This window comes from Polypterus senegalus, chromosome 15, assembly GCF_016835505.1.
Source record: "Polypterus senegalus isolate Bchr_013 chromosome 15, ASM1683550v1, whole genome shotgun sequence".
Taxonomy (NCBI): Eukaryota; Metazoa; Chordata; class Cladistia; order Polypteriformes; family Polypteridae; genus Polypterus; species Polypterus senegalus.
In genome coordinates, this window is record NC_053168.1 from 79029910 (window position 1) to 79042464 (window position 12555).

The window sequence follows — 12555 nt, forward strand, 5'->3', positions numbered from 1 at the left end:
CTGGTTAAAATTAATCTGTTTAGCTCTTATCTTTTTCCTTGTTTTTGGGAAAGTTGTTCCTGCTTCCATTTAACATTAAAAACCCAACCAGCGCTTCTTTCCATTCAGTTTTTTGACACAGTTGTGAGTCTTCGTTTTCATGCCACTAGACTACTTCTGGCATTTTGTAATTAATTATTTTGCTTTTCTTATAGTTGCTTATAAAAGGAGACTGGGGTTAAAAACCTGGGTTCTCCCTGTATGGAGTTTGCATGTTGTCTGCGTCTGTTTCCTCCGGGTGTTCCAGTGTCCCCCTACGTTTCAAAGACATGCAAATTAGATGGACTGGTGATGATGAATTGACCCCCGATATGTGTGTGACTGTGTTGATCTGTGATGGGAGGGCGTCCAGTTCCGGGATTGTTTCTGCCTTGTGCCCTAAGTTTGCTGGGACAGACTCAAGCTGTTCTGCATCCTTATGGAAAAGTGGGTGTAGAAGATGGATGGCTGGATGGGTAGTTGCTTAATCTTATCATATTTCCATGTTCTTGTGCTATTTATTTTCTTGTATTGCCATTTTTACTGTATTTTATATATTATTTATAGCCATGGCTTTCACACTCAGTCCTGGCAACTCCATATGACCATATCTTTTGTTCCTGCCAACTTCTGTTTTAATTTCTAGTCTTATCTTAATTAAGCAAGTTGTTATGTCCCAGTTTAAATTTTTTGGTGTCAACACAGAAATGACAAAACTAAGTATGGTCATTTTTTATGAGAATTTACGAAGTGTGTATGTATGTTACATGTTGATAATTTGAAGTATTTTTGCTTGTTTTTTAAGGTTTTCATTAGATTAGATTAGATCAACTTTATTAATCCCTTGGGGAAATTCAAATTCATTCAGCAGAAAGATAAAAAACAAGAATATAGACTCACAGGACAGATAATACTGTACATCCAATCAGTCAATCAATAAATAAATAAACAATGAGTACATCGGGTTGAAGCATTGAATTGCCTGGGAAGACAAGTGGAAGTGGGCAGGAAAGACGAACAGAGGCGCTTCTTAGCACATCGTAGTGGAATGAGCCTGTGGCTAAAAAGGAGATAAGGGCTTGGTGCTTCAGTATTCTGCCACCACCATTTCTAACAAGCAGTCCCACGGTTTCACAAACTGCAGTCTGTTTGTCATGTAGTCCATGATCCAGAAGATTTGGGAGCATCAAGATTCAAAGTCTTGAGCTTTTTCTCCAGTTGATGAGGCGGAATAGTGTTAAAAACACTGGAAAAACCAAAGAATATTATCCTGACTGTAGTACCAGCTGAGAGTAGGTTCAGTGGAGCATGTAGATGACAGCACCGTCCATATCTACGTATGTCTGATAGGCAAACTGCAGAGGATCCAGATGTTTTGAAACCAGGGATCATAGATGTTTTAGGACAAGCCTCTCAAAGATCTTCATGATGTATGAACTAAGAGCAACTGGATTGAAGTCCCTGGGATCCCTGGAATGTCCATTCTTTGGCATTGGACCACACAACATGTTTTTCACAGCTGGGCAACCTTCAGCAAATTCAGGGAAAGGGAGAACAAGTGCTGAAGGACCCTGTTGAGCTGGTTGGCACGTTTTCAGCACCCTGGGGACAACCCCCTGGCCCTGGAGCCTTGTTTATGCAGAGTTATCCCAGCTAATTTTCTCACTTGATCAACAGAGACACACAATCCAGGAAGCAGAGGGGTGCTGGAGACCACAAGTGTGATGTCATTGTAGGGAAAGTCGTGCAGATGGCAGTTGGGATTCTACAGCCTCCTCAGCTTGCACAAGAGGCTAGCAGTGCTGAGGGAGGGTTGGACTGACAAGAATGAGTCAAACCTGTTGAAGAACTGGTTCAGTTCATTAGCTCTGTTCCTATTACCTACCTCTGCTCGTTAAAAAGCCTGCCTGTAGCGAGTGGTAGTCCTCAACCCATTCCACACTTGCTTCACATTGTTTAGTTGTAACTTCTGCTCAATTTTGTGTTTGTAGTGGGATTTCCCCTCATGGAGCTCCTTCCTCACTTCTGACTACACCTGAAGGCTCTCTTCTTCATATTCAGTAGGGCTTTCAGTTCTTTTGTGATTCATGGCTTGTTGTTGGGATAAATGGTAGACTTACTTTGTGGGGACTGTGTTATCCACATGAAACTTGATGCAGTCTGTAGTATAGTGGCTCAGTTCCTTAATGTTCTGTTTTATTGTGACTCACAAAGCATATCCCAGTCTAAGTTTTCAAAGTCATCCTGTAGAGCCTCCTCATCCTCAGTTGTCCATACCTGCATGGTCCTTATAGTGGCTATCAAACTCTGGACAATGGGTTTATATGCAGGTATGGGCTGTATGAAATTATATTCCAATCAGCCTATAGGTGGCAAAGCAACAGAACTATATCCCTCTTTAACAATGGCATATAACAAGTCTGCTGTCCTGTTTTCTGTTGTGCAGTCCACAAACTGGTAAAAATTGGTGAGGGTTGGAGGAAAGTGAAACATAGTTAAAGCTCCCAGAAAGTATGATGAAAGCACTGGGATGGCCAGTAGATAATTTGCTTATCACAGACTATACTGCATCTGTTGTGATTGTCACATGTAAACTTCCAGCACAAGTACATGTGAAAGGTCTCTGGATTTTAAATGCAGACATATAATAAGGTTGTAAGCCCATCGCGAGTAGATCAACATTTGGGTTGCTTACCTATGCTTTAATTTTTAATGTGTTCAGGGTTATACCATTTTTCAGTCACAAAAATAGTAAGTCTGCTTCCTTTGTTCTTGCCGTTTTCTCATCTGCAACAGTCTGCCCACATGATTTTAAATGCATCCAAGGCAACCGGTAGAGTCTGGGGTTTCAACTCTAAGCCATATAAGGGCAAAAGCACTGTCAAAGGTTTGGGGGAATCCTCCATATACTGTTGCACAAGCAAAAGAAATAATGTCCTTACAGACAGAGCTGAAATCAGAACTGACACAAGAGAAAATGATGGGGGTATATATAGTGGACTTGCAGGAAGTGATGTTATGAAGAGGTGGGATCTTAAGGGTTGGAACCGAAAGTGACGTCATGCATCTTTTTGAGCCTGTAAACTGTCTTCCAAACGCATGTGTGTGACATGACGTCTAAGCGAAGCACATTAGACTGAAGAATTAGTATTCCCTTTGGCTTCTGATCAATGTTGAGAGCTCATCCATTTCATTAACCAGCCATCTTGCATTTCTCATGATAACTGAAGGCAGATAAGATCTGTATCTTCTTCTGTTGTTGCAAAATCAGGCACCTGCTTCCTCCACCATCCCTAATGTTTATACTGTAGCTCTGTTGGCACCCTGACGATTCGATTCGATGCTCTAGACAAAGGACACAGGCCTAGCAGTTGTTGTCTCGTGTAAGTAAGTGTGAGTCTTTGCTCTCATTTTTGGTTATTTATGTCATCCATAAAAACGATAGTAAACAATAGCAAACATTAATGAAGTCAAACAAACACAGAGCTGCTGTTGCAGGTACCCACTCGTGACAGCACCAGAGTATATCATCCTCATGATTTTCATTCTGCTTTTCCTGGTGATTGAATTATTTATCCATTATTTATTAATGACCATGTCAGTGGGGCTGACAATGAAATAGCCTTTCAGCATTCATTGTCATTTGATATTGAGAATTGTTTAAAGCTTTACTATTGATGGTTGAATGTCTAGTGTTTATTTTGGTCTGGACCTTAATATGTTTTTGACTATATCAAATCAAAAGCTCTTTTATATTCATCTCTCAATTCCAAATTTAAACAAATTAAACTTCTGACCATCTTTGCCACCTTGGTCATGGCAATCACTGCAAAGAATTTCATTTTATGATTGTGTTTATTGTTCAATATACTGTACAGTTGCACTCAAGTTTAATAGGTATGGCACTGGCTTTTAAACCACAAGACTGCACTTTCAGTTCCCACCTCCAGCTAACTGTTTGAATGTAAAGTAAATCTTTCAACATATCTATGAAGCAATTGTTACAAAAATGGATGTAGACAATTGTAATGAATACTGTCAGTAAAGAAGGCATCCACTAAATATACAGTAATAAAAATAACAATATGCAGTATTTTGTTTTGACTGCACAGTTTGTACATTACACCATTACATTGATTGTACTTACAAGTACCTGTCTGTGAGTGGTTTTGTGGTGATAAGAGAGGTTAAAGGATATAAAGAAAGGTCAGGTACAGTTCATTACTTTTTTAAGTCTATATCTGTGTCTTTTTCTTGGTAAATTTGAGCCATTGAAATACTGTAGGAGCACAATGTTAAATGCTTATTCATCCCTTTAAAGCAACTTCCTATTGTAACTAACATCTTTATTTACAAAATTACTCATGTAGTGCCATACTGTATCTAGGCTCTTCCTAATGAAAGAAATATGTGCATGAACATTGAGAAGTGATGATCAACGAATCCTTATTAGGAACTCAAGCATGTCTTGAGCCTGAATCTTCTCATTTAAGTCGTGGGCCTAAGAAACCAAAACTGAAGCAGAAACATAGCATAATCATTGCAAGCGTTACAACAAATATTAAAGGAATATGTTTATAGAGGCAGAAATAATAAAAGGTTTTTAATGGATCAGTAAACTGTTTTTTGATTGATTAAAATGTTTCGCCTAAAAATGCCACACGAAAGTGTGAAAAGGACATATATACCAAGTCCTATGGATGGTCTGGGTTTTGCCAGGGGACCTACTGGACATTCTGAGCGGCTCACAATGTAACACGAGAAGACCTTTCACCTGGACACTTGGTAGCCTTCAAGAAGAACTGCAGCTCTCCATCCTGGTTGTGTTTGGAGTACATGGCACACACACATGTGATCTCTTTGCTTCAGCTTTAAGCACATTTTAGGAAATAAAGATATTTTTCTTAAAACTTATAAGGTGTGAAAAAATGTTGCACCCACTTCTCTGCTTTATTTCTGTTTATTGTCTCTGAGTTAATAAAAGCATTCAACCCTGGTTTGAACAGTCTATGATTGGTGCAAATGGAAGATATGGCAGTCAGACACTTGACTAATATGTAAATGGGTAGCAGTTAGAATTTTGGATATCATAGGTGAGATGGGGTCCCTCTGTGACACTCCCAAGACAAAATACCTTCTAGGTTTACCTTGCACTGAATAATGTTGTGTTTTATCTTTTTCCTTGTGCTCTTGCTAATTTAGTGATGCAACATGTGATAGTACACTCCTGAAGGTCTCTGGATTAAATCAAGATGGACTGGTTGTCCTCCTTATTTGGTATAAGAAAGCACATAAATGGAAAAGTTGTTTGGCAGAGGACAAGCAATAGTCCTGCTCAGGATAACAGTGTAGGGTTGTAATTAAAACAATTGTTTTGTGAGTCTATTAACTGTGTCTAGAACGACAGTTCTAGCCAAGCCTCAGTTATGATGGTGTTAGCAGTGAGATCTAGCAGCATGTAAACCTGCTACATTGCTGTAAAGGTGCCATTCCACGATTGATGCTCAGCCTACATACATTTTTGTTTAGCCTAACTGATTAGATCACTTTATATGGGACCGCAAGCCTGAAAACTATGCTATAATCTCAGTGAAGGTCTGAGCTATGGTAAGAACTAAGCTTCAACCATTCACGTTTTGTACAACTTTAATTCAATCCCAGCAGCACTGAATGAGAGGCTTGGGCAAACCTGTTCTTGGTTATGTTTATAAAACAAGCCTCTCTCTCAAACAATACATTTTCAGCTTTAAAATAGTGTGGTGTTATCTTTTAAGTGTAATTTAATTTAATTACAATAAAAACAAGTCATTCTTCAAAAAAGGAAATTATATATGGATGGCTACACTTTGGCTCTGCGTGACCCTGATTCAGGTTAATATAGATATACTCTATATATGCCAAGAAACTAAAAACTATGATGTTGAACAATTTTAGATTGAATGCGCAATCAATTGTTAAATGCTCTAATGCCAACCCTATGATAATGTTAATGTGCTACTGACTCAAATGTCATTAAAAAATAACATATTTTTAATCTCATTAATCAAAATTATAACTAGTGATTACTTGCTCTAAGATTGTTGCAACGTCTTAATTTTCATTTAACATGTTTTAATTGTTTCTTTTGCAGTCCTCTGTAATGTCCGTTTGCTTTGCTCGATTTCATCCAAATCTCGTTGTTGGGGGAACATACTCGGGACAGATAGTCCTATGGGACAACCGCAGCCACAGAAGGACACCAGTGCAGCGAACTCCACTGTCTGCTGCTGCCCATACAGTAAGTCAACGAAGAAGAAGAATGATTGATTTGCTATTATGATCGAGGGTTGAAGGAAATGCACTTTACAAAGGTCACCTCACTTATCCTCTTGTCTCTTTTGCATAATGATCTCTGAGATTAGGCAGTTTTGCGTAGTCAGTGTAAAATATGAAAAATGCAGCATAACTCATCTTGGAATGGAGCTGCTGGCAGTCTTCTTAAAGAATTTAAGCTTTAAACATGTATCTACTAAAAAAAGAAAGCTGACTTTTATTACACAGACTATTAGTCTGCTTCATTCAGTGCCTGTTAAATGGAAAAACACCCTCCGAGTGTGGCAGCCCTCATACATTTGTCAAAGTCTGAAGAAGTGGTTTCCTAATAAACAACAGAAGTCCCTTTCCTCCCAAAGTGAAACCATTTGTCTTACTTTTTAGAAGCATACAAAGAAATAAGTTTTGACTCACTTGCAGAGGCAGAAAAAAAGTCAAATCATATTTCATGCAATGAGTCAGCTACCCCTAATTCTATCCATCCTTTTTAGACTGCTTCTAGCCATCCTGGGTCATCAGGAATTCGAACCCCTCAGAAACCGTGGTTTTGAACGAGACACTTACACCCTTGCCTATCCTCTTTGAGTGACATGCAGATCTGTAGATAATCCACTTGGGCACAGGGAAAACGTATATTCTCCATATAAACAATAACCTAGCTGGGAATTGTACTGTGGTGTCTGGGACTGCTCCTCTGTAGTTGTGTTTTAAGTGTTGATCATTTCAAAATCAGACTCATTATATTGATTCATTGAAATAAAATAAATATATTCTGTGATTAATATATTAGTTAAATAATATTATATTTACATGTATTTGCTTAGCAGGCATTTTAATACAAAGTGATTTACAAAAGAAGATAACATAATCTAGTAAACTGGGGGACTGTTTCGGAACAAGTGTTACAGGGCAAGGTTACAAAATTGAAGGTGACAAGTGAAGAGCTCAGAACACAGTCCCATGGCTCAGTGTAAGTGTGGCTGCACCCTGCGTCTGTGTCTCTGGCATCCCATCCAGGGTTTTTTTTTTTTTCTACATTTTCCTACCACTTGTAGAATAGACTGCAGTTCCTTTCATCATATAGAGAAAAAAGTAGGTTTATAAAATGAAATGATGATCAGTGTTACTTTCAGACTGCTGAGCATTTGTCTGTCATCTCTGTATGCACTTTTAAGTAAACAGAAATCATAGTTTCAAATACAATACCTACTGTGCAATCTCGACACTTTAAATTGACTTGCTTCGAGATACTTGTCATGACTGTCTCTGGTGTGCATTTGTACTAAGATATAACTTAATGGCACATTTATTGTAATGTTCAGGGTTGTCTGGTGTCTGGAAAGAAAACATAACTGCAACAGACTCAGTGCTTAAAAATCGGAGCAGAAAGATAGCAATGTTTTATTGCTATAATTGATCTAAATGTGTCTCATTCTAATCTTTTCTTTTTACAGCATCCAGTGTACTGTGTGAATGTCGTTGGGACACAGAATGCAAACAATCTGATAACAGTTTCAACTGATGGCAAAATGTGCTCTTGGAGCCTGGACATGCTATCTCAGCCACAGGTATGCTTTCCTTTTCTGAGCTGTAATTTTACCATCTATTATGTGAAATTTCATTAGTCAAATCTGCAGTTCTAGCTGAATATTTCAATTGCTTCACTCATGAGTTATAAAAAAAGTTTTCAGGAACTGTATTTAGACTCTAAAATGGCCTCCAAATAGATTCTCCGTCCACGCACATGCACACACATTTTTCCACTGAAGCCCGATACTGGTGACTATGTAAAATTTAATGGAGGGTGGACTACTGTATGTTCTCATCGCTGTACAATAGTCAGTTTCCTGGAGACTTGTTGTTAGGTACTCACATTTGCTCATGTTCCCATCTTTTTGGTGCATATTCTGTCAGATTTTTCCAGCTTAATAAAATTACGAGAATACACACATACACATACATCCACACAAACACACTCTGGGCTAATGGCCATTTTCACGTTTACCCAGGTTAGCCGGTTGCCCCCAATCCCTCTTAACCCCCCACCCCCACTTCATGATTCTGGGCACCCTTTGTTGTGAGACCCATTCTTTTCATATAAGCTGACACCACCTCCTGCCATGTCTTCTTTGGTCTCCATTTTGGCCTCATCTTCTCCTCCTCCATGTTGAAGTATTGCTTGCTCTACGTTTCACTTCACATGTCCAAAGTGATTTACTCTGGTTCTCCTCAGCACAATACCTATCACCTGTACTATCAACTCCCTCTCTGAAATTAGCATTTTTCTTCCTTTCATCCCATCTCATCATTCTCATTCCTGTTCTTTCCAAGTTTACTTCATGTTCACTCCCATAGACTGGATTACTCCTCACACAGCTTTAATAAACTTTTCACTACAATACAGACTCCTTTAGAAGTCATAATGTGGTCAGGAATTTGTTTCCTGAACATTTCACATTAGTTATCAGTGGAGGTCCTGCACCTTCTTCTGTACACAGCATGTCACCTAAGTAGCAGAGCTTTCTCCAAAACATATGCATTAGTGATATCTACATTTACACCCACTATATTAGCATTATATACCTCCTCAGACATTTCCTACAAACAACGACACCTTCACACCACCACATCTTTTATGCATCCATATCTGACAACCCATGCATTGGATTGAGTTTTTTTCCAAAATCTCTACTGCAGATACTGCTTGGCCATACACTCATCTGTTCCTTCTCACCTGCTTCCAACCATCATCTTGGTCTTTCCTGCATTTACATTTAGGCCATTAACATACAAACTAGCTTTCCATTTCAGTATCTTACCCTTTAATTACACTTCACATTTTGCCATCAATATAATAGTATCAGAGTACAAGGCTCCAACAGAAACCTTCCATGCAAACCTTTGGTCATCATCTCCATCACTATCATAAAAAAAGCATTACATTTAACAAGGATTCTGGTTTTTACAAAGCATAATCATGAACTCAAGAAAGGGGAAACAAAGCATGGATGGGACACCAGAAATTATTCCCTTTTGCTCATTTTAATTTATAGGTTTTCATGGTAATCATTGTGACATCTATAGAATACAGTGAAATTCTAACTTACAGTACATGTGCTAATCAACAAACAATAAGTCGATGATTAGTGAGTATAACTATCCTACCTCAAAATTCCTGAAGTTATTACCTAATAGGCTACAAAATTAAGAAAATAAGTAAACAAAAGCACTTCAAAACCTAAGTACCTAAGGTTAGATTTTTATCAGCAATAGTAGCTTTTTATATACATACATGCATGCATTTTCTGTCCTTTTGGGTGAGCCTGTGCATTACAGAGACTTGCATGACTTAAGACCAAACAGGTCTGTTTGACTTTAGAGCTCCAGTTAAACTGTTTCCTCGTGATTGGCTCATTGATTATTCAGTTGAGTACAAAAACATTTTAACCCCCTGATTTTCCTTACATTTTTGAATGAGGTGCTGTCCTTTGTGGTTTTCTTTCATTTGTTAATGTGCCAATTAATCCATTAAGTGACTTAGATAGATAGATAGATAGATAGATAGATAGATAGATAGATAGATAGATAGATAGATAGATAGATAGATAGATAGATAGATAGATAGATAGATAGATAGATACTTTATTAATCCCAAGGGGAAATTCACATAATCCAGCAGCAGTATAGTGATACAAAGAAACAATATTAAATTAAATAGAAATAAAAATGAAAAAAAAAAATTAAAATAAAATTAATGTTAGCATTTACTCCCCCGGGTGGAACTGAAGAGTCGCATAGTGTGGGGGAGGAACGATCTCTTTAGTCTGTCAGTGGAGCTACTCCTCTGTCTGGAGATGACACTGTTAAGTGGATGCAGTGGATTATTTATGATTGACAGAAGTGTGCTTAGTGCCCGTCGCTCTGCCACAGATGTTAAACTGTCCAGCTTTAATCCTACAATAGAGCCTGCCTTCTTAACAAGTTTGTCCAGGCGTGAGGCGTCTTTCATCTTTATGCTGCCACCCCAGCACACCACCGCGTAGAAGAGGGCACTTGCCACAACCGTCTGGTAGAACAATCTGCAGCATCTTACTGCAGATGTTGAAGGATGCCAACCTTCTCAGAAAGTATAGTCTGCTCTGACCTTTCTTACATAGAGCATCAACTTGCCCTGTGAGTTCTGGCTGCCGGTCTTTGTTCTTACACTACTGGCCTCTACTTCATTTGATTATCTATCTGACACATCTTTGAAAGCAAAAAAGGTCTTTGCTGCTCTCCGTAAAAGTCATCACTGAACTTCCTGATGGTCATATCACTTAAAGACAGAAGACTGGGTTCAGATCTCTGGTCTGTGGAAGCTGTATTTCGCTATGTCCAGGAAAGTTTTTTTTTTTATTATAAAAGAGCTGATGTGCTTAAGGATTTACTAACTAAGTGCAATGTATTCACATAATAATAGAAGACAGTTAACATTATTAACCTAAAGGAAACAAAATAATAAATATAAAATAAGGGTAATGCATGTGTCAGCATTTTAAGGAAGAACATAGATTATAAATACCATATATGTGAAGATTCATAGATTAGTTGTGATAAAGACTATGCGATAACTCACCTTTTTACTCACTTTTTGGTCCACTCTGCTCAGTGATTTCATATATTTGAGTTAATGATAAAATGTTAGAGTTTTCCAGTCTGTTACCCTTGTACATAAATCACTTTGGTGATTTCCATAAGTTGTAGGTGAAAGAGTTAAGAGGAGCTCATAACTGTGACAGTATGGTCTATGTCATGATAGAGCCAATGAGTTGCCAATGTGTTGTCTGCCTTGATTATAATCAATTCTGGTGTTGAGTGTGTGATTAATACAGTATGTAGCATTCTATTAAGATAGCATTATATTGAAATGGTTTTAAGTTAAGCTTGCCAGAGCCTGTAATTTGTTTTTGGCTGGTTACATTTTTGTTTTGGTGTCCTAGCCTTAACTTCATTCTAGTGCTTGACAGATTAGTCTGTCAGCATCACTGCCATCGATTGTATTTGAATTGTTTTGACATTGATGATCTAATAAAATAGCTTCTTGGGGTTCATTTTCCAGAGTTAATTCATTTTTATGTATAAAACTCATATTGGCTAGTGCCTGCCCACAGAAATCCAAATGTATGGCTTAAGACTTGCTGTTTGTGACAGATCTGATTGTAGTGTTCATAAGTAATGAAGACATTTTAAAAATTAGGTAACTCTCATATACAAATTAAGGTCTGGGGCAATGACAAAAATTATTCCAGCTGTGTCTGTAAGCTAAAATTGATAGAAGGAGTTTCTGGTGTTCAGGATTTATTTGCAGACAAGACATTTTAGTCAGACCTGAAACCAAATTTCCATGATAGTGAGAAATGAATATTATTTGGAAAAATCATTGAATACATATTAATCTAAGGTGATTCAAAAGAGATAATATAGATCATCATGAGCTTTTTCACAGAACATTATATCATGGTTGGGACTTCTTGGGAGGAAAACTGATATAGTACAATAGCTTATGGAGAACTATGAGGGAGAGTAAAATAGCGAGATTGGGAGAGGTATGTGGAAGTTAAAATATTGTGCCTCACATCTGTGCATAACCTTAGTCACCCTCCTTCTCACCATTACTTGGCAACTTCAATTACTCCGTAGCCAGGAAAGTTATAGGCAAAGATGCTTGTTTTGCCTTCACAACTGATATGATTAAGCAGGTTTAGACTTTGTTTATTGATTCATTTTTTTATTGGTTCTTGGTTTTCCAGTTGCACACATTTCCATTATCCTATTACCCGTGGATTTAGTTAGCATTGTCCCTGAATATGTGTTTAAAAAAAAAAAAAAAGAATGTAGGGAATATCAGACTCTACTGATCCCTAGAATGGCAGGATAAAATAATCTGTGGAGATGGGACCATGAGCCATGAGACCAACGCTAGGCCCCAATAAACAGCAAATGCCATGTACATCAACCTCCTCACAAAAGTGGTGTTTAAACCAAGCCTTTATACTGTATGTAAAACAATACTCAACTATTTACAAATGTTGAATCCTTATGATCCACCGCTTCTCTAAAACATGTAATAAAACAGACAAGAAACAAGTACAAAACACAAAGCACTAACACAGTTCATATGTGAAATGTTAAGTCCTTTTTCAGGAAGTGAATAGACAAAAGGCAATCATAAACAAAGCCTGCATG

General features: G+C 37.9%; 1 protein-coding gene across 8 annotated transcripts in view; it reads left to right on the top strand.

Annotated features, from left to right (window-relative positions):
- The window catches only part of LOC120515735 (cytoplasmic dynein 1 intermediate chain 1), a 459517-nt gene that overhangs the window by 303129 nt on the left and 143833 nt on the right, over positions 1 to 12555 (top strand). For all 8 annotated transcript variants that reach the window (XM_039737005.1, XM_039737006.1, XM_039737001.1 and 5 more), the window contains 2 exons: positions 6149 to 6295; positions 7785 to 7898. In XM_039737005.1, the coding sequence (XP_039592939.1) occupies positions 6149 to 6295; positions 7785 to 7898 (261 nt within the window). The remainder of the gene's footprint in view (positions 1 to 6148; positions 6296 to 7784; positions 7899 to 12555) is intronic.